Raw genomic sequence first — 26,200 nt, 5'->3', positions numbered from 1 at the left:
GATATTGGTGATCCCATAGGTGTTCCATTGACCTATTTGTAGGTTTTGTTACTGAATGTGAAGTGGACGGTGAGGCACAGCTCCACTAGCTTGAGGATGTTGTCTCTGTTGATGAGGCGATGCTGACATGCAATGCCTCGCCGTACAGTATAGGGGTATTGGGTCACCGGTGGCCCAAAGGAGAGGAACATCAGACAGTGTGTGCTTCCCAGACATTGGTTGATATCAAACATAAATACACCCAGGTAGAGAAGGAAGATTTTGCTGTCATCTTTGGTATGAGAAAGTTTCACAAATACCTTTACAGACATGAATTTGTCATAGTATTAGACCACAAATCCCTACCACGGCCACTTAAAGACGACAACGTGATGTCACCCATAGGCTCTGGTCGAATTCAATGGTGGGCCCTTATTCTTAGTGAGAACAAAGTACAAGTTGGAACACTGTCCAGGAAATCATGGCTAATGTGGATGAGCTACCTCCCAAAGGCAGATATTCAACCGGTGGTGCCTCACCTGGAAGAGTCCATTCTGGTTTTAAACATTCTGGACACCCTTCCGGCCATTGCTGACAATATCTGATAGTGGACACTAAAAGATCCCATCTTGGTAGAACTGAAACAGCTGGTGGTAATGGGGGCAACAGAAGGGACATCACAACCAGGGTTGAAACCTTTCTGGACCTGGCGAGACCTGATCATCATAGAGGATGGCATATTATTGTGGGGAGCAAAAGTGATTTCCCAGAGTAAAGGTCACAACCAGATAATAATTGAACTCCACCAGGGTCATCCAGGGGCTTCTAAAATGAAGATATTGACAAGAAGTTATGTCTAGTGGCTAAGATTGGATGCTGACACTGTGTTGGTGGGGCAGTGCCCAGAGTACCAACAAGGATAAAAATTGCCAAAACTGGCAGCCCTACATTCTTGGGAATGGCCAGGTAAACCCTGGAGTTGGTTACATGCCAACTATATGGTGCTGGAAAAACACAGCAGGCCAGGCAGCATCCGAGGAGCAGGAGAATCGACGTTTCGGGCATAAGCCCTTCTTCAGGAGGGTTTTTCAACTCTGGTCTCCAGCATCTGCAGTCCTCACTTTCTCCTACATGTCAACTATGCCAGTCTTTTCTTGGCTCAATGTTCCTGGTCATCGTGGATGCCCATTCAAAGTAGTTGGACGTGCATAGAGTCCATTCGTGAAACTTGGGGTTGGCGATTGAAAAGCTGCAAGCATCATTTGCAATACATACACTCCCGGAAGTATTGGTATGGACAATGAATGTCATTTACCAACAGTAAATTTGGGTATTTCCTAAAGTCAAATGGCTTTCAGCATATTCAGACAGCTCCATACCATCCATCATCCAATAGTGTGGCAAAAAGAATAGTCCAAACATAGAAGGCAAACTTAAAGAAACAGCCTACAGCCTTGCTCGTTACCAAATTGTCCCAGCTCCTGTTCGATTATAGGACCACTGCTCACACAACTACAGGGATAGCTCCAGTAGAGTGGTTGATGGGGAGAAGATTCCACACCAGGTTGAACCTGATATTCTGGTGAGGGGAGCTCTGTGCAGTTATTTCAGAGAATAACACTACAATCTACTTTTAAGGATGTGGTAACATAGTATGATGGAAATCACAACAGTGTTTGGCAACAGTTCAAAGTCAAAACTTTCATCTGACATTACTGAATCAAAAGAAAATGTTATCACCTTGACCTTCTTGACCTGTCTATAGTTGACCACACCAAACGCAGTGTTATTCTTCACCTGGATTCTGATCCACCCTGCTCTACCTCATGACAATCTCCTTTGCTTCTTCCACTGTTGCAAAATTACCAGATTTATTAGATTGCTTACCTGACATTAAGTACTGAATGAGCAGAAAATTCCTCCAATTGAATATTGGGAAGACTTTAGTTCTTTATTTTGGTCACCACCTAAATTCTGTTTCCGAACAATAGTCTGAGATCAAACTCATCTACTCACAAATTTCATGTCATACTTATCTCATAGGTGAGTTTCCAATTTCAAATATACATGATTATTGAGATCATTTATTTCCTCTTCTATAACCACCTCATCTCAATTCATTGTTACTAAAACCCAATAAGCCCTTGATCTCTGTAGATTTTACTATTCCAGTGCACTCCTGGCTGATCTCCCACACTCTACCCTCCAAAGTCCTGAAGCCAGCTTAAATCTGTCATCTATGTTTTAAATCAAAGTAAACCTTATTAAGATATCAACCCTGTGCTCACCAATCTATACTGTCGGTCTCAGTAAATGTGCCCTTTCGTGCCACTTCCTAATTACAGATTGTTTATACTGGCTGAGTGATCTGATTTTCCACACCGATGGCAGTTTTTGAGTCTGCATTGATGCTCATCTCTCAACCACCATTTTGTGAACGCTCATGCTCGAGTTTAACTGTTGAGCTTCCTTGGTCACTTACATCCAGTGATTTGAGTCTAGGCTACTCTCTATCAGTACTCTTTTCTGAATTGCTTCACATCTTAAATCACAGATCAATCTGTCTCTGATAAACTGAATTAAATTAAATACAGTTCACTGTATTTTCATAATATTGCCTTACAGCACCAAAATTTCCTGCCATTTTATACTTGTTTTTTTTTTAAATTGGGAAAGGGCCTATGTAGCACAATATACAAAAAAGTTTAGCAATACCTTGCTGTTATCCCCCTTTAAAGCAAGATAACCCTGAAGCTGCCTTCACCCCCTGAAAAAGTCTACAACCCAAGCTCAAAACATAGCCTTCCATGTTACTGTGAGTATTCCTAGAGGGTGAACAGGTAACAAGCTTCTTGTACAGTATTCACTACTTCCCTGAGGTGAATTTTGTTCTAAATCTATGCTAACAGTACTATTCTCCTCTTCTTTTTCAAAGTGCCTCAGAAATCTGCAGTAAGGGCCACGATTGTGACAGCCTGACAAATTTAAGCAATACAGATACACAACAATATCTAAGTACAATGATACAAACTTTGTGGGAAAGTAAGCTGTAAGGAGAATGTGAAGAGTCCACAAACATATATAGATGATTCAGTGATTGGGCAAGAAAGTGACTTTTTTTCTTATTTACAGAATGTGGCTGTTGCTGCCTAGGTCAGCATTTATTGCCCATCCGAAATGCCCAGAGGAGAGCTAAGAGTCAACCACATTGCTGTGGGTCTGAAGTCACATGTAGGCCTAGCCAGGTAAGGCTGACACATTTCTTTCCCTAAAGGACATTAGCAAACCAGATTTTTTTTTCAAACAATTGACAGTGGTGTTAGGGTAACCATTGGACTCTTAATTCCAGATTATTTGGTACGGAATTCAAATTCCACCACCTACCATATAGCAGCATTCAAACCTGGATACCTAGAATATTACCTGGGTCTCAGGACTAGTCGTCTCGTGCTAATACCACCAGCTCCCCATGACTATTATGTACTATATTGTGGTGAGATGTGAAATAATTTTGAAAACAGAATGAAAAAGCAGATTTCTTTTAAAAGGTGAGGGACGAGTCCAATGTTTGTATTCTGAGCAATACGAGTGTCCTTGCTTTGTTGTTAGCATATTAGCCAAAATGCTAGCTGGATGTTTGATATAAAAGCCCAATTGCTCACACATTGTCTAAGAAACAATTTTTTAAAAAAAATAGAGTAACAAGTGTACTTATTCTATTTGTCTCGGGTTTTCTTCTCCCCTCCAAGAATTGAAACATTCAGGATCTTTCTAATTCAATGCAGTATTTAATTTCCAAATAAAAGTGATCCATTAGGTTTAGCACATATAAGTTGGCTGAATATTTCATTTTCATAATGGATGAATTGTGATGTGCATTCCAAAATGTGGTCCAATTATGAATATCACATAATTGGAAATTAATTGTGAAACCTGAACAGCTCACATGCAACGAGTTAAAATTTATGGGAAACTTCTGCTGCGATAAATGTTTTTTTTAGTCAAGGACACATCAGAAAAATTTAGAGAAAAAGTTGAGAACTGGAACATTTTAATATCATTCTTCGACATATTTACAATTCAGAAAACTAACCTTGTGCAATAGTTAAACATGTATTTTTCTTTTTGACTTTTCTGAACAAATAGCTGATATGGTCTAATGGTTTATAATAATCTGTCAAAGAATCAGTGAAGTATACTTCACAGACACAGCATCGTTATACTTAGCAAAATGTGTAACTGACCAGCATTAGTGAGTTTTGAGAGGATTTGCAGCTCAGGTTGAGATGCTGGATGTATGCTTGCTTGCTGAGTTGGAAGGTTCATTTTCAGACATTTCGTTATCATACTAGGTAACATCATCAGTGAGCCTCTGGTGAAGCACAGGTGTTAGTGACCCGCTTTCTATTTATGTGTTTAGGTTTCCTTGGGTTGGTGATGTCATGTCCTGTGGTGATGTCATTTCCTGTTCTTTTTCTCAGCAGTATCCTTACATTCAGATGAGTAAGGACACCACTTCAACTGGGACAATACATCCATCCTAGAGCAAGTCAAACAGAGACATGCACAAGAATTCCTAGAAGAATGGCACTCCAACCAGAACTCTATCAACAAACACATCGACTTGGACCCCATTTACCACCGTCTTAGAAAAAGAACAGAAAATTACATCACCAACCCAAAGAAACTTAAACACATAAATAGAAAGTGGGTCACTAATACCAGTGCTTCACCGGATGCTCAATGATGATGTTACCTAGTCTGGTGATGAAATGTCTGAAAACAAACCTTCCAGCTCAGCAAGTAAAGGTACATCCATTGACTAGCATATTGGGGAAGTCTCAGAGAACTGTCAACATGGGTCATAAATTTTTAATCAATCACAAGACCCCATGCAAATTTTTAGCTTCAATTAATTTGTTTTTATGAGATTATCAAATGCAATCTATTTTATAAACACTCTATCTTTCAATTCCATGACTCAAGTCTCAACTAATACTCACGTGATTAAACCTCCTAGTGAAGGCTACGACATTTGGTGATGAACTGTGCTTTTCCTTTTTATTCCAGCCACAACTTGACAGCTCCTAGAAAACAAATTGTTGAACTTATTACAAGATTACTCAGTGTAAACCAGGCTTTCCAATGCCAAATATGATTGTTTCTTTCCACATTCATACACTCATGACTGCTTTCGTAGAGAGGCCTCCAACATTCTATGTTTCATAAATCTGACTTCATTCAAAAGTCTGTAGCTCATGTTGATCTAAGCATCAAGCCCGGTTTACACATCACTATTTGCATTGCTGACCTATGTCAACATTAAATCAAGCAATACCTGAGGCTTCAACAAAAATCTGTTTTCAAGTCCCTCCTTTGCCTTGCTCTATTCTATGAGAGAAAGTGAGGGCTGCAGATGCTGGAGATCAGAGCTGAAAATGTGTTGCTGGAAAAGCGCAGCAGGTCAGGCAGCATCCAAGGAACAGGAGAATCAACGTTTCGGGCATATATTGGGGAGACAGGCCGCCGACTTGCGGAACGTTTCAGAGAACACTTCTGGGACACCCGGACCAACCAACCCAACCACCCCGTTGCCCAACACTTTAACTCCCCCTCCCACTCCACCAAGGACATGCAGGTCCTTGGACTCCTCCATCGCCAGACCATGGCAACACGACGGTTGGAGGAAGAGCGCCTCATCTTCTGCCTGGGAACCCTCCCAACCACAAGGGATGAACTCAGATTTCTCCAGTTTCCTCATTTCCCCTCCCCCCACCTTGTCTCAGTCAAATCCCTCGAACTCAGCACCGCCTTCCTAACCTGCAATCATCTCCCTGACCTCTCCGCCCCACCCCACTCCGGCCTATCACCCTCACCTTGACCTCCCTCCAACTATCGCATTTCCAAAGCCCCTCCCCCAAGTCCCTCCTCCCTACCTTTTATCTTAGCCTGCTGGACACACTTTCCTCTATTTATTTTAAAGCCCTGAAGAAGGGCTTATGCCCGAAACATCGATTCTCCTGTTCCTTGGATGCTGCGCTTTTCCAGCAACACATTCTCAGCTTGCTCTATTCTATGTCTATAACCTCCTCTTGCCCCACAATCCCTCAGAAGAATATGCAGTCACATAATACTGTATTTTGAGCATCACAACTTTCAATTGCATCACCATTGTTGACTGTGCCCTTAGTTGTCTCAGGCCTAAACAGTCTCATTCTCAAGACATTCATCAAAAGTAACCTCTTGAAGCAAACATTTGGCTTTCTGTCCAAATATATCATGATGTAGCTTGGTGTTAAATCTTGCTTCCTAACACTCCAGTGAGGACATGTTTTTTACTTTAAAGGCATTTTATAAATGCATATTGGTGTTGTTACTTGACACTTAGCCCAACTCCCCAAAACCTTTCCGTTGTCTACAAAGCATAAATCCGGAGTGTGACGGAACAGTTCTCAAATGTTGGAGATATGTGATGCCACAAATATGCAAAAAGCTCGACACCATCCACAACAAACATTAAGGAGCAATAACTCACTTTAATGCAGGATCTGGAATTTTCTTTTGGGAAAAAACTAATAGTTTGGAAAGCATTTGTTTTCAGTTCAGAAGTCCAGTGGAAGCTAGATATGTAAAAGAATTTCTCCTGAAGGCAGGCAATAGCTTAGAACAGTTATGAAATAGGGGTATCTCAGTGTAAGGATTTTAGGTTGAAAGATCCAGACCACAAGTATTTGGTTAGACCTTAATGGGGTTATTTGAAACTGAGAAAGTCTAAGGTCAGTTATGTGATTAGATCAAGGAAGAGGTTAATTCTCAACACAATGAATTGAAAGAAACAGTTAAGGTAAACATATATATGTGATAGAGAAGCAAACTTTCTCTGGTGTTTGAGTACAATAATGTGAATGTGTTAATAAGCGGGATTGCATTTCTATTGTGCGTTTCAAAATCTTTCAAATTGAGTTATACCAAAATAGTTTCATTTATTCTATTTTATTATTTTTGCATATTAAACAGCTCTTTTATTGTAATAACAAAATCTGCAGCATTGCATGCTCAATGAAAGATCACCCCTCCAAATTAGAAATAAACAGAGTATTATCTATCTAACCAAATTTCAATCTAGGATCCAACCTATCCGGCAATAACATCAGATAGGATCATAACAGCATCTTCAAGAGATTTACTAGAATAGTTCCAGGAATAAAATATCAGTTACTTAAATAGACAAGAGAAGCTGTACTCCTTACAGTAAAGGAGACTAACAGTTGAGAGGAAAGATCACCAGACCCGAAATGTTAACTTTGATTTCTCTTCACAGATGCTGCCAGATTTGGTAAGCTTTCCAACAACTTTTGTTTTTGTTTAAGACTACCAGGAGATTAGGAACAGATGTTTAAAATCGCAAAGGGGTTTGTAAAGAAAAATCTGGAAGTAGCTCTTGTGGTGTGGAGGTAGAGTCCCTATCCCTGGATTGAGAGTCTCATTCAAATTCCACTTGCTACAGAGATATATAATACAATCTCTGAATAGAATAGAAAAATAGGTTAAATTTTTTAAAATGTACACGAGACACAAACTGCTACTGTTCATGGTTAATAGATGAAAAAATACATCAGGTGATTTGGGATGGAAAACAAAAGTTCAATTATGTGTAAGAGTACTTCTGGATATAAAATAAAGGAAAATTGAAGGGCTTGTGGCAGAGTGCTAGTGTCCTTGCTTCTGGGCCAGGAGGCCTTGCTTCAAGTTCTACCTGATCTGGATGCGCATCATATATCTGAACAAGTTGATTAAAAATAACTGAAGGGGAACAGACTGAAGGGTGGTTAAGAAGGGGGATATATTTATGATTGGCAAATTAGATTACTAGATTAGATTAGATTAGATTAGATTACATTACAGTGTGGAAACAGGCCCTTCGGCCCAACAAGTCCATACCGACCCGCCGAAGCGAAACCCACCCATACCCCTACATTTACGCATTACCTAACACTACGGGCAATTTAGCATGGCCAATTCACCTGACCCTGCACATCTTTTGGACTGTGGGAGGAAACCGGAGCACCCGGAGGAAACCCACGCAGACACTGGGAGAACGTGCAAACTCCACACAGTCAGTCGCCTGAGGCGGGAATTGAACCCGGGTCTCAGGCGCTGTGAGGCAGCAGTGCTAACCACTGTGCCACCGTGCCGCCCAAATTAGAGGCATACAGATGAAAATTGTTTTTATGCAACAATTAGTAAAGATTTGGAAAAGCACTGTCTAATAAGGTGCTAGATACCACGAAATAGAGCCATTAATACGGAGTGACATTTGAGATGTTTTGTTGCTAAGGTTGAGGTTCTGGATGTAAGTTTGCTCGCTGAGCTGGAAGGTTCGTTTTCAAACGTTTCATCACCATACTAGGCAACATAGTCAGTGAGCCTCCGGTAAAGCACCGGTGTTTGTGACCCACTTTCTATTTGTGTTTAGATTTCCTTAGGTTGGTAATGTCATTTCCTGTTCTTTTCCTCGGAGGGTGGTAAATGGGGTCCAAGTCAAAGTGTTTGTTGGTACAGTCCCAGTTGGAATGCCAGGCTTCTATGAATTCTTGTGCATGTCTCTGATTGGCTTGTCCTAAGATAGATGTGTCGTCCCAGTCAAAGTGATGTCCTTCCTCATCTGTATGTAAGGATACTAATGAGAGTAGGTCATGTCTTTTTGTGGCTAGTTGATGTTCATGTATCCTGGTGGCTAGCTTTCTGCCTGTTTGTCCAATGTAGTGTTTGTTACAGTTCTTGCAAAGTATTTCGTAAATTAAGTTAGTTTTGCTTGTTGTCCGTTTGGGGTCTTTCACATTCATTAGTTACTGTTTTAGTGTGTTGGTGGGTTTGTGGGCTACCATGATGCCAAGAGGTCTGAGTAGTCTGGCAGTCATTTCTGAGATGTCTTTGATATAGGGGAAAGTTACTAGGGTTTCTGGGCACGTTTTATCCGCTTGTTTAAGTTTGTTGCTCAGAAATCAGCAGACTGTGTTCATTGGGTACCCATTCTTTTTGAATACACTGCATAGGTGATTATCCTCTGCTCTTCATAGTTCCTCTGTGCTGCATCTTGTGTGGTGGCTCATTGAAATAATGTTCTAATGCAGCTTTGTTTGTGGGTGTTAGGATGATTGCTTCTGTAGTTCAGTATTTGGTCCGTATGTGTTGTTTGCCTGTAGATGCTGGTTTGAAGTTCTCCATTGGCTGTTCACTCTACTGTGACATCTAAGAATGGCAGTTTGTTGTTGTCTTCCTCCTCTTTTGTGAATTTTGTGAATTCATAAGGATGTTATTGATGGTCTTGAAAGTTTCCTCTAATTTCCTCAAACATGTCATTCATGTAATGGACTCAAAGCTTGGGTTGGATGGTTGGCAGAGTTGTTTGTTCGAGTCTCTGCATTACCATCTCTGCTAAGAATCCTGATATTGGAGATCCCATGGGTGTTCCGTTGATTTGTCTGTAGGTTTTGTTATTGAAAGTAAAGTGGTTGGTAAGGCAAAGGTCCACTACCTTAACGATGTTGTCCTTGCTGATGAAGTTGGTAGTGTTTGGTGCATGTGTCTTTGGTTCTTCTAATAGTGTAGTCAGTGTTTCCTTGGCCAGGTTGATGTTGGTGGACATGAACAGAGCTGTTACATCAAAGGAGACCATTACTTCATCCTCTTCTATCTTGGTGTCTTTGATGGTGTTCAGGAATTCTTTGGTGGAGTGGATGGAGGGGTGTGAGTCTTCTACTAAGTGTTTTAGTCTTTGGTGTAGCTCCTTGGCTAATCTGTATGTAGGTGTTCCAGATAGCGAGACAATGGGTCTGAGGGGGCTCCTGGCTTGTGAATTTTGGGTAATCTGTAGAAGCATGGTGTGTTGGATCTGTTTGGTTTCATTTTGGGAAGTCTGTCTTATTTAATTGTCCAGGTTTCTGAAGTTTTGAGTAGGGTGTGATTCAGTTCTCTAGTTGTGGGGTCGTGTCTATCGCCACCTGTTGGTAAGTATCAGTATCTGTAAGTAGTGCATTCACTTTCTCAATATAGTCTCTTCGGTTTACGATGACTGTCAAGCAGCCTTTGTCTGCAGGTAGGATAACAATGTTTTTTATCTTTTGGAGCCCTTCTAGTCCTTTCCTTTCTGATGTATTGAGTATGTTTCCTTCCTTTTCTCTGCTTAATGTTGGTATGACTGTCTGGCTGATGGTTTTCTTCTGTGAGTTCATTGTCTTTCAGTGTTGTTTTTAATGCTAAGGAATCTTTCCTGTTCACATCCTGGAAGTTATAATTTAATCCTCTTACTTACACAGCTTCTTCAGTGCCTGTTAAAGGTCAGTCAGATAAGTTTTTTATCCATGCTTCTGTGTTGTCTGTGTTATTATTTTGTGGGTGTCTAGTTTTTGCATCTTCTGTGTTTTTCATTGTCTAACGCCTAAGGCGCATTGTACTATGTCTGTCATTCATGGTCTGTTGTGTTATTGAGTAAAGTTTTTTTGGCAAGACACTTCCCGGTTCTATTTATAGTCTGTTGTGGGCATCATTACCTTATTCTCTAAGTATTCTGCAGCCATTTTGCTCTGCTATTCTTTTGGCTAGTGGGATGTTATGGGGAGGTTTGTATTTAAGACATTTGATAGTACCTGTTTCCCTTGGCATTCGTGCAGAAAATACAGCTGATCATGGGTGGTGCTCTGTCGGATGGCGTTGGTTTCCCATTTTAAGGCCAGTTTTATTGTATTGCACCCATCGGTGTTAGTGCGTTTTTGGAAGATTTGCAGCTCAGGTTGAGGTTCTGGGTGTAAGTTTGTTCACTGAGCCGGAAGGTTCATTTTCAGATGTTTCGTCACCATACTAGGTAACATCATCAGTGAGCCTCCAGTGAAGCACTGGTGTTAGTGACCCGCTTTCTATGTGCTTAGGTTTCCTTGGGTTGGTGATGTCATTTCCTGTGGCAATGCCAGTTCCTGTGGTGATGCCATTTCCTGTTCTTTTTCTCAGAGGGTGGTAAATGGGATCCAAGTTGATGGGTTTGTTTGGCTTCCCCTGGGATGGATGTGTAGTCGACTGAGACAACACATCCATCCTAGGACGAACCAAGCACAGACACGCACAAGAATTCCTAGAAGCATGGCATTCCAACGGGAACTCCTCAACAACATTCCAACAAACACATCGACTTGGACCCCATCTACCCCCCAGAGAAAAAAAAACAGGAAATGGCATCACCAACCCAAGAAAATCAAAATGCAAATAGAAAGCGGATCATGACCAAGTGCTTCACTGGAGGCTCACTGATTATGTTACCCAGTATGGTGACGAAACATCTGAAAATGAAACTTCCAGCTCAATGAGCAAATTTACATCCAGATTCATTAATAGGGAATTTGTTAAAGATTTAAATAAAAACATATTACAGGGATAAGGGGAAAGAAGAACAGTGAAATTGCCCTGAGAAAGCACCAGGGCAGAAGATGTGAACAAAATGGCATCATTGTATGATGCACCATTCAATGATCCTGCGAAACAGTGAGGAGCCAATTTTAGCCTTGGGAAAAACTGATCATTATTAGCACAAGACTACCTCATGCTGACATGCAGGGCAGATGTGAGCAATAGACTGCACCCAACTAACATACAGTGCAAATTTAAAAAAAAGACAATGGCCTCATCTTCCAGTCAATTACAAAGAGAATGTGCTCACCACTGATTGCACTTGAATCTATCACTTACCATTTTATACTGGAGGTTCTTGCAATGTCCAGTGTTGGCTCCAACAGGGTTGCAGTAACAAACAGGAGGTTTGAACTGAAGACATGCCGCTTAAGATGTGACTTCTGTTCATTGCTTTGCATTGTTTGACATGGAGTTGTCACTCGGACAATGGATGGCCTTCCCTCAGTGGCAGCACATACTCTCTCCAACAAAATATTCACATTCACCCACCCCTTCTCCCTTCAAAACATGCAAACACCCTCTTCCCCAAAAACACTAGCTTCCCCCTCTCTCTGCCCAAAACACACCCTACCCCCCTCTGTCTGCCCTAAAATGCTCAAACTCCTACTTCGCAATCTCCATCTCTCATGACCACCCACTCTCTCACCCCCAACCACGCTGGTGCAGGAAAGTGAGATAAAATTTGCCAGGTTGGCAATGTGCCATGTGCATGCTTCAGACATCAAGGCAGTGTTAACTTTGTCTAGTCAATACTATGCTTTGCTACTCCAGCTCATTTACTTGATGATTTATATTACTCACCAGACTTCATACATTATCTGAAAACAGCAACTTTTGCCCCATTTACGAAAAGCTCTGTGCAAAAAATAGTAAAAGCCAAATAGCCCAAATCTCTCTGGTTCTGGCCATCTGATACCACTATGGTATATTCAACAGCAATACAGGCAGGATCAAAGCCGCAGTCAGAAATTAAAACTGCCTTATCACGTGTGCATGTTGGAACCTTCACCATATCCCAACACGCATCAGGGACTTAGCCTGAGAAATTCACCGCTCCCATACTGGAAGATGTAGGCCATGATTTACGTACGAGTGGTTTCAAATCCCTCTGTAGCTTACTGTAGCTTTTCCCATTCAAATAATATTCAGCTCATCTCTTCTTGCTGCCAAAGTGCATAACTTCACATTTTCCCTCACATTCTACTCCAATTCACAATTGTTTCCACAAACTGTCCCTGCAGACTTGTCATCCTAATCACTTGCTCTCCCATTCCTTTTTGCATCATCCACAAACTTGGCGACATTTCATTCATTTCCCTCCTCTAAGCCAGTCATTTACACTGCAAATAATTGTGGCTGCAGCTCTGATCACTGTGGTGCTCCATTAGTTAGAGACTACTAATCTGAAAATGTCCCCTTTCATAAAACATAGACGGTTGGGATAATTGGTTGATTCTCTATCCATGCTAATATATTGCCCTCAATGCTACGGGCTTTTATCATGTTAAATAACTTTATATGTGGTAGCTTATCAAATGTCTTTTGGAAATTTACTCATGCTATATTTACTGGTCTTTCTTTATCTATCCTGCTTATTACCAGCTCTAAGAATTCTAATACATCTCTCAGGTATGATTTCCTCTGCATGAAGCCATGATGACTCCATTGATAATATTATGCATTTCTAAATGCTTTGCTATTACAAAAAAGCAAAATACTGCAGACGCTGAAAATATATAATAAAAAGAGGAAGTGCTGGAGAAACTCCACAAGTCTGGCGGCATCAGTGGAGAGAGAAACAGAGGTAACATTTCAAGTCAGATATGGCTACTTCAGAACTGAAAGGAATGCAAAACTTGTATTTTTTATGCAGTTGACTGAAAGGGAGGAGGAGAAACTGGAACAGGTTTTGAGGTTATCTGCAGCAGAAGACAAAGACGGTGGTAAAGAGAAGTAGAGATATAAAAGGTGATGTAAATGAAGGTGTGAATAGGAGAAATACGATTTATATGAGGCACAGTCAGTAGGAGGAGTTAGAACAAAGAGACAAAGTGAGAGAGAAAGAGAGAGATGCAGGATAAATAAAGTACAAGATAATCCTCTGATGTTGTGCAACTTATAATGGAGTCCAAGAGCTTTTAGCCTAATTATTGCTCAAATGATAGTTATTGTACTTGGTATATTCCGTCTTTGCCCTTTAGATTATGTCTTCTATCATGAAAACTGATAGAAAGTACTCCCCACTATTATTTCCCTCGCCTCATCAGCTAGGGGATCGATGTTGCCTTTACCCTCTCTCTTCCTTGTTATATATTTGAAAGAACTTTTATACTTGCTTTTGTACTGTTTGTTGGCTTAACCACAGTTTGTTTCCTCCCACCTCACTTTTTTAAAGTCCTCTTCTGTTGTCCTTTAAAACGTTTCCAATTCTCGGACTTACCACTAACCTTTTCAACATTCTACATTTTTTCTTTCAATTTTAAAGGAACTCTTAACTTCCTTGGTTAACTATAGCTATTTACTCCCTTCTTACAATCCTTCTTCCTCACTGGGATACATCTTTACTGTGAGCCACGAACTATTTTCTTAAACATCTGCGGTTGTTCATCAACTATCTTTTCTTCAATTGGTGCTTCCCTGTCCGTTCCAGCCAACTGAGTCTCATTCCTTTATAATTACCCTTCTTACACAGCACAGTTCAACACAGTTGTTTGTGACCCAGACACTTCATTCTCAAAGTGAATGCTAAGTTCTACCATGTTGTGGTCATGGATTCCGAAGAGATAATTTAATCACAGTATCTCAAAATCACAGAGGGAAACCATTTGGTCATTATGCCTGCACCAATTCTTCAAAGAAATATCATTACCAAATGAGGACTGCAGATGCTGGAGATCAGAGCTGAAAATGTGTTGCTGGAAAAGCGCAGCAAGTCAGGCAGCATCCAAGAAGCAGGAGAATCGACGTTTCGGGCATGACCCTTCTTCAGAATTCCTGAAGAAGGGCTCATGTCCGAAACGTCGATTCGATTCTCCTGGTCCTTGGATGCTGCTGACCTGCTGCGCTTTTCCAGCAACACATTTTCAGCTATCATTACCAAGTGCCAATCTCCTGTTTTCTCCTCACATCTTTCCATATTATTTCTAACCAAATAATCATCCAGTGCCTTCTTGAAAGTCTCAAGTCAACCTGCCTCCATTTCTAGGCAATGCATTTCATAGCTACTTGCTGTGAGAAAACATTATTACTCCTATTACCTTCGCTTCTTTTATATAGTTCTGCCTTCTCATTCTTGCTGCTTGTATGAGCAGGAATAGCTTCTCCCAAGCTTTTCTTTTTTTTTATTTGTTCATTTTGTCGGATGCAGGCATCCCTGGCTGGCCAGCATTTATTGCCCGTCCCTAGGTGCCCTTGAGCCAGTTCACAATTTTAAAAAACCTTTATCAAATTTCCCCTCACCTTTTACTCTCCAACAAGACCAATGGTGCCCACAACTGCTCAGGATACTTAAATTGAGGTTTGACAGGTGTCTTAAGAAGTTCAACATTGCCTCCATGCTCTTGTACTGTCTGTCCCTATTAATAAAGCCAAGGACAGTTTATGCTTTTTATTAACTGCTCTTTCGAACCGTCCTGCCACCTTCAATGATCTGTACACATGTACTCCCAGGTCCTTCTGCTCCTGAACCCCCTTTAGAACTGTAACCCCTACTTTGGTAAGAAGACTGTTGAAAGACAATCCAAAGTGCATCACCTTACACTTCTTTACATTGAACCTCATCTGCCACCCATCAGTCCACTTCTTTGGAGTTCCACTGTCCTCCTCACAATTTACAATTCTTCCAAGTTTCGTGTCATCAACAAACTATGAAGTTGTACACCATAATCCAGATCACTAACATATTATCAGGAAAGGCATGGGTCCAAATAAGGAACTGCATTACAAAATTTATTCCAGTCCAAAAAATAGCCATTGATCATTACTCTGTCTTCTATCACTTAGTCAACTTTATATCCACATTGCTGCAATCCCTTTTATACAATGTGTAATATTTCTTCCAAGTATGTTGTGTAGCACTGTATCAAATGCATTCATGAAATCCATCTTATACAACAACAACTTCACACTCACTGAGCCTGTTATTTATTTAAATAATTCCAGCAAGTTAATTAAAAATGATTAACTTTAAAAATCTGTGCTGACTCTTCTTAATCAACCTACGTCTTTCAAAGTGGCTACTGGTTCTATCCCAAATAATTGTTTCCAGAAGCTTGCCCACCACTGAAGTTAAACAGACTGTTCTGTAACTGCCAGGATTATCCTTCCATTCTTTTTTGAACAATTTACTCTGAGATCATCTATTAAATCTGCCTCATTGAAATTACCAGGTCCAAAATCCCCTAAGCCCTGTTTGGATCCACAATATATTGTTCTAGGAAACCGTCCCGAATATCGTCTTGTGAAGTCTTCGTCGTGGCTTTCTCTACCAATTCAATTTTCCCAATCTACAAAAAGATTAAAGTCACCCATGATTAAACTACTGTTTTTTTACTAGCCCTCATTATCTCCTGATTTAATCTGTCTCACAATATAGCTACTTGGCAAACTACCCCCACCAGTCTCCTTTCCATTGTTATTTCTTAAATCTATTCATCAGGGCCCTACTTTTTTCAGTCCAAGACTTTCTTGCTGTTGCACTCTTTCTATTCCATACCAACAAAGATACATCCACCACCCTACCTTTCCCGTTTACCGTATCAAAAGTCACATGATCCAACCCATCCATGCCGACCTGATTTCCCAACCCAATCTAGTTCTACCTGCCAGCACCCAGCCCATATCCCTCCAAACCCTTCCTATTCATATACCCAAACAAATGCCTTTTAAATGTTGCAATTGTACAAGCCTCCACCACTTCCTCTGGCAGCTCATTCCATACACGTACCACCCTGTGTGAGAAAAAGTTGGCTCTTAGGTCTCTTTTATATTTTTACCCTCTCACCCTAAACCTATGCCTCTAGTTCTGGACTCCCTCACCCCAGGGAAAAGACTTTGTCTATTTATCCTATCCATGCCCCTCAATTTTGTAAAAGTCTATAAGGTCACACCTCAGCCTCTGACACTCCAGGGAAAACAGCCCCAGCCTGTTCAGCTGCTCCATATAGCTCAAATCCTCCAACCCTGGCAAGATCCTTGTAAATCTTTTCTGAACTCTTTCAAGTTTCACAATATCTTTCCGACAGGAAGATCAGAATTGCACGCAATTTTTCAACAGTGGCCTAACCAATGTCCTGTACAACCGCAACATGATGCCCAACTCCTGGAATCAATGCTCTGACCAATAAAGGAGAGCATACCATACCTTCTTCACTATCCTATCTACCTGCGACTCTACTTTCAAGGAGCTATGAACCTGCACTCCAACGTCTCTTTGTTCAGCAACATTCCTTAGGACCTTACCATTAAGTGTACAAGTCCTGCTAAGATTTGCTTTCTCAAAACGCAGCACCTCACATTTATCTGAATTAAACTCCATCTGCCACTTCTCAGCCCATTAGCCCATCTGATCAAGATCCTGTTGCAATCTGAGGTAGCCTTCTTCACTGTCCACTACACCTCCAATTTTGGTGTCATCTGCAAACTTACTAATTGTACCTCTTATGCTCACATCCAAATCATTTATGTAAATGACAAAACATAGAGGACCCAACGCCGATCCTTGTGGCACTCCACTGGTCACAGGCCTCCAGTCTGAAAAACAACCCTCCACCACCACCCTCTATCTTCTACCTTTGAGCCAATTCTGTATCCAAATGGCTAGTTCTCCCTGTATTCTGTGAGACCTAACCTTGCTAATCAGTCTCCCATGGGGAACCTTGTCGAATGCCTTACTGAAGTCCATATAGATCACATCTACTGCTCTGCCCTCATCAATCCTCTTTGTTACTTCTTCAAAAAATTCAAGTTTGTGAGGCATGATTTCCCATGCACAAAGCCATGTTGACTATCCCTAATCAGTCCTTGCCTTTCCAAATACATGTACATCTCTCCAACAGCTTGCCCACCACTGACGTCAGGGCTCACTGGTCTATAGTTTCCTGGCTCGTCCTTACCACCCTTCTTAAACAGTGGCACCACGTTAGCCAACCTCCAGTCTTCTGGCACCTCACCTGTGACTATTGATGGTACAAATATCAGCAAGAGGTCCAACAATCACTTCCCTAGTTCTCACAGAGTTCTCGGGTACACCTGATCAGGTCGTGGGGACTTATCCACCTTAATGCATTTCAAGATATCCAGCACTTCCTTCTTCTGCTCCTGTACCTTAAAATCTTACTAAAAATTTGCTTTATGAACAGAAATTTATCATATAGGTACTTCAGATCATTCTTTGGTTTAATAATAATATTCGGCAGTTGAATAAGTTCAGGATCTAACTGACTCCATCCATTTGCAATCCTCATGCTAAGCAAGGACCTAATGAAGAATTGTCAACATGTAAGCAATTGGTAAGCAACTAATGTATAAACTTCAAGTATGGATTCAGGGAGAGCTAGCCAATTGGATAAAAAATTGTCTTGACGATAGGAGACAGAGGATGGTGATAGACATTTGTTCAAACTGGAGGCCTGTGGCGAACGGTTTGTCACAAGGATCAGTACTGGGTCCACTGTTGGTCATCATTTAGATAAATGATTTGGATGAGGTGGCATGGTTAGTAAGTTCGTGAATAATACCAAAATTGGTGGTATAATGGACAGTGAAGGTGGTCATTTAAGAGTGCACCGTGATCTTGATCAACTGGACTGAGAAATGGCAGCCAGAGTTTCATTTAGATAAGTACAGTGTGTTGCATTTTAGTAAGACAAACCAGGGCAGGACTTAGAGTCATAGAGTCATAGAAATGTATATAATCCTGAATACTTAGCTCTTAGCTTTGATTGCCTTGTAACCACGTCTCTTTAAATGCGAACAGACCATACCCATTATTCTCTATTTCATTTCACATATTGAGGCAAATGTGTGACTAGATTTAGTTTTACCAAATTAAGCAGGATAGGTGAAATGGATACAAATTTAAGGGCACTTTATATGGTAGTGATTATAATTTAGTTAGAGGTGTATAATTTCCAGTACTGGTGCAATGTCTGGTATGTATGCCAATCATCCCAAAGACTGACAGATCTTATCATAAGCATATCCCATTATTTATTCCAAACAAGCAAGGTATTGACCATACCCAATTAACCCATGCTTGCAAAATTCACATCACACTGCCAACATTAGACCTAATTTTTAATTGCTGGATAACCCTGAATGCAAAAAAATTGCCTGTACAACCAATTTAGCTACAGTGTGCCACACTTGTGTGTACTGGAGGCTACACTAAAACACAGGCCTTTGTAGCCAGAAATAACATGTACACACGCTGCGCCAGTTTCAATTCAAAAAATGAATAATAGCCATTATTTTCACTTTTAAGGGCAATGCCCTGACCAAACAATTTTGTAATAAACTATCTATCATCTTCTACTTAACGTTTATGTATTTACTAACGAAACCAAGCTAACCTGATCTCAATATTAAACCTGATATAGCCAATTATATGTCTTCTACTGTATGACTATCTTTGTTAAATTCAAAAATTATTATGACCATTGGAAGAGTGGGACTAGAAAAGCAAATACTGTACTCCTCCAGTCTCGGTCATAACAGTGCTCTCAGGTGTATTTACTCTATGAAGTTTTGGGTAGTTGAACTATGATAGTTATATAAATTAGTTATTTAAAAATTAAAATTCCTCAATATGTTCAGTAGCAAATAAGATTAAATTTCTCAATTTTCAACATGAATACCTGCTTGTATTTAGCTGCATTTCTATCATTTGTTTGGCAATTAACAAAATGTATAATAGTGATAAAGCTTCAGACACTTTGACACATGATGAGATGTATCAGTCATCGTACCATAGTATCCCCACAGTGTGGAAACAATCCATTCGGCCCAAGTCCACACCGACCTGCCAAAGAGCATCTCACTTCCCTACCCTATCTCTGTAACACTGCATTTCCCATGACTAATACACCTAACCTACACATCCCTGAACGCTACGGACATTTTAGCGAGGCCAATCCACTTAACTTGCACATCTTTGGACTATGGGAAGAAACCGGAGCACCAGGCACAAATCCACACAGACACGGGGAGAACACGCAACTCCACACTGGCAGTCGCCCGAGGTTAGAATCGAATCCAGGTCCCTGGCGATGTGAGCTTGCAGTGCTAACCACTGAGCCACCATGCCAATCTTTCCTATTTTTTGTTTTGCTATTTTGCCTCACTCTCACTCCATCATCTTACTGTCTCTATGTGGAACCACAGGAGATGGGTGAGACACTAAACAAATATTTTGTGTTAGTATTTACTGCAGAAAAAGATATACAAGCTAGAGAACTTGGGGAAATAAATAGTGATAGCTTCGAAGTGTCCATATTAGGTAGAGGTGGTGCTGGTCTTAAAATGTATAAAAGTGGATAAATTCCTGGGACCTGATCAGGTGTTCCCCAGAACTTTGTGGGAAGCTAGGGAAGAGATTGCTGGGCCACTTGTTGAGATATTTGTATCAGTGACAGCCACAGGTAAGGTGCTGGAAGACTGGAGGTTAGATATTGTGGTGCTATTATTTAAGCAAGTTGTAAGGAAAAGCCAGGGAATTATAGACCAGTGAGACGGAGGTCAGTTGTTGGAGGGAATTCCAAGAGATAAGACTTGGAAAGGCAAGGTCTGATTATGAAGAGTGAATGTGGCTTTGCGCATGGGAAATCGTGTCTCACTAACTTGATTGAGTTTTTTGAAGAAGTGACAAAGAAGGTTGATGAAGGCAGAGCAGTAGACATTATCGGTACGGACTTCAGTAAGGCGTTCAACAAGTTTCCACAATGTAGACTGGTTAGCAAGGTTAAATCATATGAAATTCAGGGTGTGCTGGCCAATTAGATACAAAATTGGCTTGAAGGTAAGAGACAGAGGGTGATGGTGGAGGGTTATTTTTCAGACTAGAGGCCTGTGACCAGTGATGTGCTGCAAGGATTGGTGCTGGGTCCACTGCTTTTCATCATTTATATAAATAATTTAGATGTGATAAAGGAGGCATGGTTACTAAGTTTGCAAATGACACCAAAGTTAGTAGTGTAATGGACAGTGAAGAAGGTTACCTCAGAGTACAAGAGCTTGATCAGATAGGCCAATATGCCGAGGAGTGGCAGATGAAGTTTAATTTCGACAAATCTCTGCATTTTGATAAGGCAAATCGGGGCAGACTTGTACAGTTAATAGTAGGGTTCTGAATGGCTGAAGCGGTGGTGGTGAGGAGCAATGTTTTCATGCAGAGGGTGGTGCATGTATGGAATGAGCTGCAACAGGAATTGGTGAGGCTCGTACAATTACAACAATTTAATTCATCTGGATTGATATATGAATAGGAAGGATTTACAAAGAATGGGCCAACTGTTGGCAAATGGGACTAGATCAGTTTAGGATATCTGGTCCGCATTAACAAGTTGGACCAAAGGGTCTGTTTCTGTGCTGTATACCTCGATGACTCTGTACATGGAAAGACAAATAGAATTAACATTGCAGGTTGATCTATCTTTATTTCGAAAGTCTAGCAACTGCGGTCATCTGTTTCTCATAAAAATTGCATAACTGGCCTGTACTGGTAAAAGGTAAAAATTGCCATAGTCTTTCCAGACCATAGGGCTCCTTTCTCATTGCGAAAGACATGGCTGGTGGTGTTTTAACCTTAGGACCAGCACGCCGCTGGCAAGGGGAGAATTTGAGAATAGAAAGAGTCTTTCATGGTAACCTCAGCTGCTGTGGGAATTGAACCAATGTTACTGGCGTCACTGAATCACAAATCAGTCGACCAGCCAACTGAGCTATCCAACCCTCCACTGCTGTACTGACAGCTTAGCCAGCCTGAGGTTACAATAATTGAAAACTGATACTCACTAACAGCTATTTATTTTCACAGCAGGTAGCATCCCATCAGTGGTTCACTTCAGAATTTGGTTGCTGGTCAGGTTCCTAATAGCATCAAATGGGCTCAGAGTAGGATGCTCATCTTTAAATCGGAGAATATTTTATTCAAGCGCTATCGTAGAACTTGAACACAGGACACTGAATATTTGCTGGTGAGGCAACTAGCTTAAGTTGCGAAATTTCTGCAGTCACTGACCCGCCTTAGAAGAAAGAACCCAAACTGATATAATGTTTGTTCCAAGGGGGTGTGACAGAGTGAAACCCACCAATACCAGAAGCACAGCATAAGCAGCCAGGGAAGGTGGTAAAGAAGTCCCATCTCAATTCATTAAGACTTTCTTAGAGATATATTTAAGGTGGTTAAATCCTCTAATCCTCACTGTCTTCACTGTACTCCACACATTCTCCTGCCCAAACATGCCCTCAATCGAGCCCATCACCATCATATACTCAATGTCAATTCATGACCTTTCCCTGCCCTTCATATCATATACTACGTAAAGATACAATAAGCCACATTTTAACAATGGCATACATGGAACTACTCAGAGAAAAAAAAATTCACAAACCAGTACCTGCGAAACCGCTGTTCATCCAACCTTGTAAAAATGTCAGGCATATCATTAAAAATATCAATAATAGATTTCAAATGCTTCACACCTCTTCATATTATATAAATAAACATTAAGATAGTTATGAGATCATAGACAAAACTGTAATCATTTAAAAGATGTCAGTCAAGCAAAGGCAACAGTCCAACCCAGTTATCAAAACAGATACCTGGTTGAGAGAATGTTTTTATGAATCTAGACTTTCAGCCAAATGTGCAGTATGTGTCCAGCCTGGTCGATGTTCTAATGTGGGGAGGATCTCCTTAAAAACATTGCAACATGGCAAGTAGCATTAAACTTAACACTGAAACGTCAGACAATTGGTGAAACAACAGGCCAACAGGCATAATTAATGGTGCTCTTATCACACTGGGTCTGAGGTATAATGTGTGCTTTAGACAAAATGTGAAAGTTACCAAAAGCTAACAAACAGTCCCTGACCGAGATGGTTAGATCAAAATAAATGGTGGCATAATATGAATCTTTTTGAAGTACATCTTGTGATTAAATGGCAGAATATACCTTTGCACATTTCAAATCAAAATTGGAAAATTGATATTCAATTTTTTGATTTCATGGCAACAATATACAAATTGCACCATGTAAAAGAGAAAATCCAGCAAATCAAACTAAGACTTCTGACATAAATCTCAGAAATGAACCAACACAGTTCCAGCCGTAACAAATAAAAGTGTTTTGTTTTAATTCATAGCTGAGTCACTGACCAGAGTTACTTTCCTAGAATCAAGAGAAAATAAAATAGTACTTTCAATCACAATTAAACAATTCAAATCAACAGTAAGATCAGAAATTCTGGAGAAATCAGCAAATTGCATTTAAAAGTCAACAACTTACCCCAGCATGTGCTGGATTGGAACTATACAAAGTTACTGACTAGAATCAATCTAATGCATCCAATAACCAACAAATACCATCTTCAGAAATGAAGATATCCTGCTACATATCAACTGTAAATACCATCATCAGTAGCTACTATGCTAGTACAGTCACTAGAAAATTCTAGTAAAGTACATTGCAATAATCAAATCACAATTGGTTGTCATGTTTAAGCACAATTCACAAACCAGTACCTGCGAAACCGCTGTTCATCCAACCATGCTTAGAAGCACGAGATTAATAATCATGACTTTGAAGCTGAAAAAGATTGTGTTAACTCAAATGTAAATCTCAAATATCTTTTTCTCAACCTTCTTTCTTTAAATAGTCTAGAATTGGACCAGTGCTTAAATATTTGGCAATTCGTTATAACACATCTCAGTGGGTACTTCAGAAGTTTATTTGGAGCCACATCCGTGTTTTGAAAAGCTAAATGGGTTTGCTTTTCTTTCCTCCTGAATGCATTTTGCCCATGCATTCCTTATGCTACTCTCTACTAAGCAACAAACTAAGAAAAAAGGGGTGGCATGGTGGCTTAGTGGTTAGCACTGCAGCCTCACTGCAGCAGAACCTGGGTTCAATTCCTGCCTCAGGCAACTGTATGTGTAGAGTTGCACATCTTCCCCGTGTCTACATGGGTTTCCTCCAGGTGTTCCGGTTTCCGCCCATAATCCAAAGATGCGCAGGTTAGGTGAACTGGCCAAGCTAAATTGCCCATAGCGTTAGGTGCATTAGTCAGGAGTAAACATAGGGTAGGGGAATGGGTCTGGGTGGGTTACTCTTCAAAGGGTCGTTGTGGACTTGTTGGGTTGAAGGGCCTGTTGCATACTGTAGGGAATCTAATCTAATCAAAAACTTGAGTACTGAAAGTAGTCATATGGTTTTGAAAGATTTTTTTTCACATCAGTAGAGTTTCGGATGAATTCTGCAACTGTGCTGGGACACAATGTGCAACTCGAAGTCACAGGGCAGGTCATTAAAAGTTTTCCTTAGGTGAAAATGATTTTGAAGAAGTACACAAATAGGAGATGAAGACAACTGAATTGAAGTAGACGGAGTAACTGGGAAATCTATCCTCAACTAATCAACTTCGATGAGGGCAAGAAAATAATTTGGGATCAGATATCATCAACACTAAAGTATAAAAGTACATTTCAGTTTCTAAATGAACAAGTACTTTGCAAAAAATGTTCAATATGATAAGTCTATTATCATAACAACATATGTTCAGCTAAGACCAAAAGGACAGCCTACTTGATTGGTACCATAATGACAAATAATCATTCCATCCATCCCAGACACCTAGCAGTAGCATACTCACAATTGATCTGTTTGGAAACCAGCAGCAACTCCATATCAGTCAAAACACTAAAGAAGCAACCAAATGTCTTTCCAAGTCAACATTTCAGAGTCTGAGATTATTCCACACACAATCATTTACTTGCAGATTTTCCTTTCGATCATACAGCCTGCTCAGAAAGCTGAGACGCAAGCACATATCCTACTCTGTAAATCTAATGCACATGTTCAAAATAAAGTTCCATCAACAATTTTGATTTTATTGCTTTATATCTTCCCAATTAAAGGAATGTTAAGAACAGTCAGCTTCTGGTTAAATTTGAAAGATGGTGAATGATAGCACAGCAAACAACCCATAATTTTATGCAAAAGTTACATACAGTTGGATTAAACATTGGAATAGCAAAATTAGCATGAACATGCCAACTAGTGATCATTAAATTGGCTCAGAATGGTACACAGTAATCAGTTTCATTGTGACCAACAACCCTAATCTTCAGTGTTTACAAGTTCTTAACACAAATTCAGAATGCCTGGCCCCAAAGTAAAATGACTGTATCGTACACTAAGTTTAAAATGTCAATGAACACACAAATAAGAAAGTAAGATCAGATGTGAGTTTCTTCACAATCTGTTTTCTCACTACAGAAACTTTGAAGAACTCCTTTCTATATTTCTTTTAATCTGTTGCCTAAAGCCGAAAAAGTGATTTGCAAAATTAGAGGGGACCAGGACAGAAAAACATATATAAATTGGAATTATGCCTGGGCCATTTTGTTTAAAAACTAGACTATTTTATATAATTAGAGGTATGAAGACTTCAAAACACATCTAGCAAGAGCAAACATTTTCTAAGTTCCCTACCAATGCCTTAAGAAAACTAACAGCAGCTGTTTTTTTGTGAAAATTTATTAAATACATTTAGGAAAAATTAGTTAATTGATAGAAGATATTTGACATAGCCTAACTGTATTATCCAATTGAAAAGGTTATACTTTTAAGCCTATAGATTACATGTATCTTTCATCAAATGAAATATATTCTGAGAAGAACTTAGCTGTTACCAGCTAAAAAAGTGTCTATATAAATTTGAAATTTATTACTTACCAACTCTTTCAGTCAACAAACTTTCCAGAACATTTGCAAAACCTTTGGAAGTTATTGCTTAGGGGTTTGCTTCAAAAAAGTTGTCCCATTCTAAGACAAAATCAACTTCATCTTTTGTATTTCAATTGCAAAAATACAAATACAAACTTTTGAGTTAATCATGCTAATATTAGACATTAAGTGTGTTGTCAAGTGCTTTAATTAAATTTGACAATAAAACTCAAGATATATACATATATTGTTCAGGATATTAGAAATTCAGCCTTATCAGTGAATCACAAAAATACTTGCAATCCGAAAGATTAATTTTCCAAATCAATGTAAGACCATACAATAGTTAAGTGAACAAAAAGCTGCAAGTGCTAATCCTCAAAATTTCATAGTTAACTGGATTTTTATTTCCTTGAAATATATGTCTCACAAAAGAAAACAATCAGCAGCAATGAAATTTTAATGGACCTTCTTAGGTTTCAGTCTTAAATTGAAACAAATGCTCAGAAATGTAAAAGATGAAATTAAACATCCAAATGTGCCAAGCTAAATTCCAAAACTGTGTGTCAATAATTTAGCACTGTAGACCAATAACCTTAACTGGACTGAAAAAAAATTAACTTGTATGTTTAAAGGAAGGTTCATAGATCCAATTGCTTGTTTTTTGAAAAAGTTAATTCATGGGATGTGAACTTCATTGACTGGGCCAGCATTTATTACACATCCCTATTTGCCCTGGAGCATGTGGTGGTGAATTTTATTCATGAACTGCCACAGTCCATTTGCTGTAGATATAGTCACAATGTTATTTG

The 26,200-nt window shown here is 39.9% G+C and overlaps 1 protein-coding gene across 5 annotated transcripts in view; it reads right to left on the bottom strand.

Moving 5' to 3' along the window:
* Positions 1–26,200, bottom strand: part of ralgps2 (Ral GEF with PH domain and SH3 binding motif 2) — a 470,074-nt gene that overhangs the window by 242,959 nt on the left and 200,915 nt on the right. For all 5 annotated transcript variants that reach the window (XR_015758209.1, XR_015758208.1, XR_015758210.1 and 2 more), the window contains exon 6: positions 4,983–5,066. Coding sequence is in view for 2 of the 5 variants with exons in the window: in XM_087990912.1 (XP_087847038.1) it covers positions 4,983–5,066 (84 nt within the window). In the remaining 3 variants the exon portion in view is untranslated. The remainder of the gene's footprint in view (positions 1–4,982; positions 5,067–26,200) is intronic.

The sequence above is a fragment of the Chiloscyllium plagiosum genome, unplaced genomic scaffold (genome assembly GCF_037043375.1).
Source record: "Chiloscyllium plagiosum isolate Xiang-an unplaced genomic scaffold, Cpla_swu_hap1 HiC_scaffold_9, whole genome shotgun sequence".
Taxonomy (NCBI): domain Eukaryota; kingdom Metazoa; phylum Chordata; class Chondrichthyes; order Orectolobiformes; family Hemiscylliidae; genus Chiloscyllium; species Chiloscyllium plagiosum.
The sequence above is the reverse complement of the archived record's forward strand: the minus strand, read 5'-3'. Positions and strand labels throughout refer to the sequence as shown.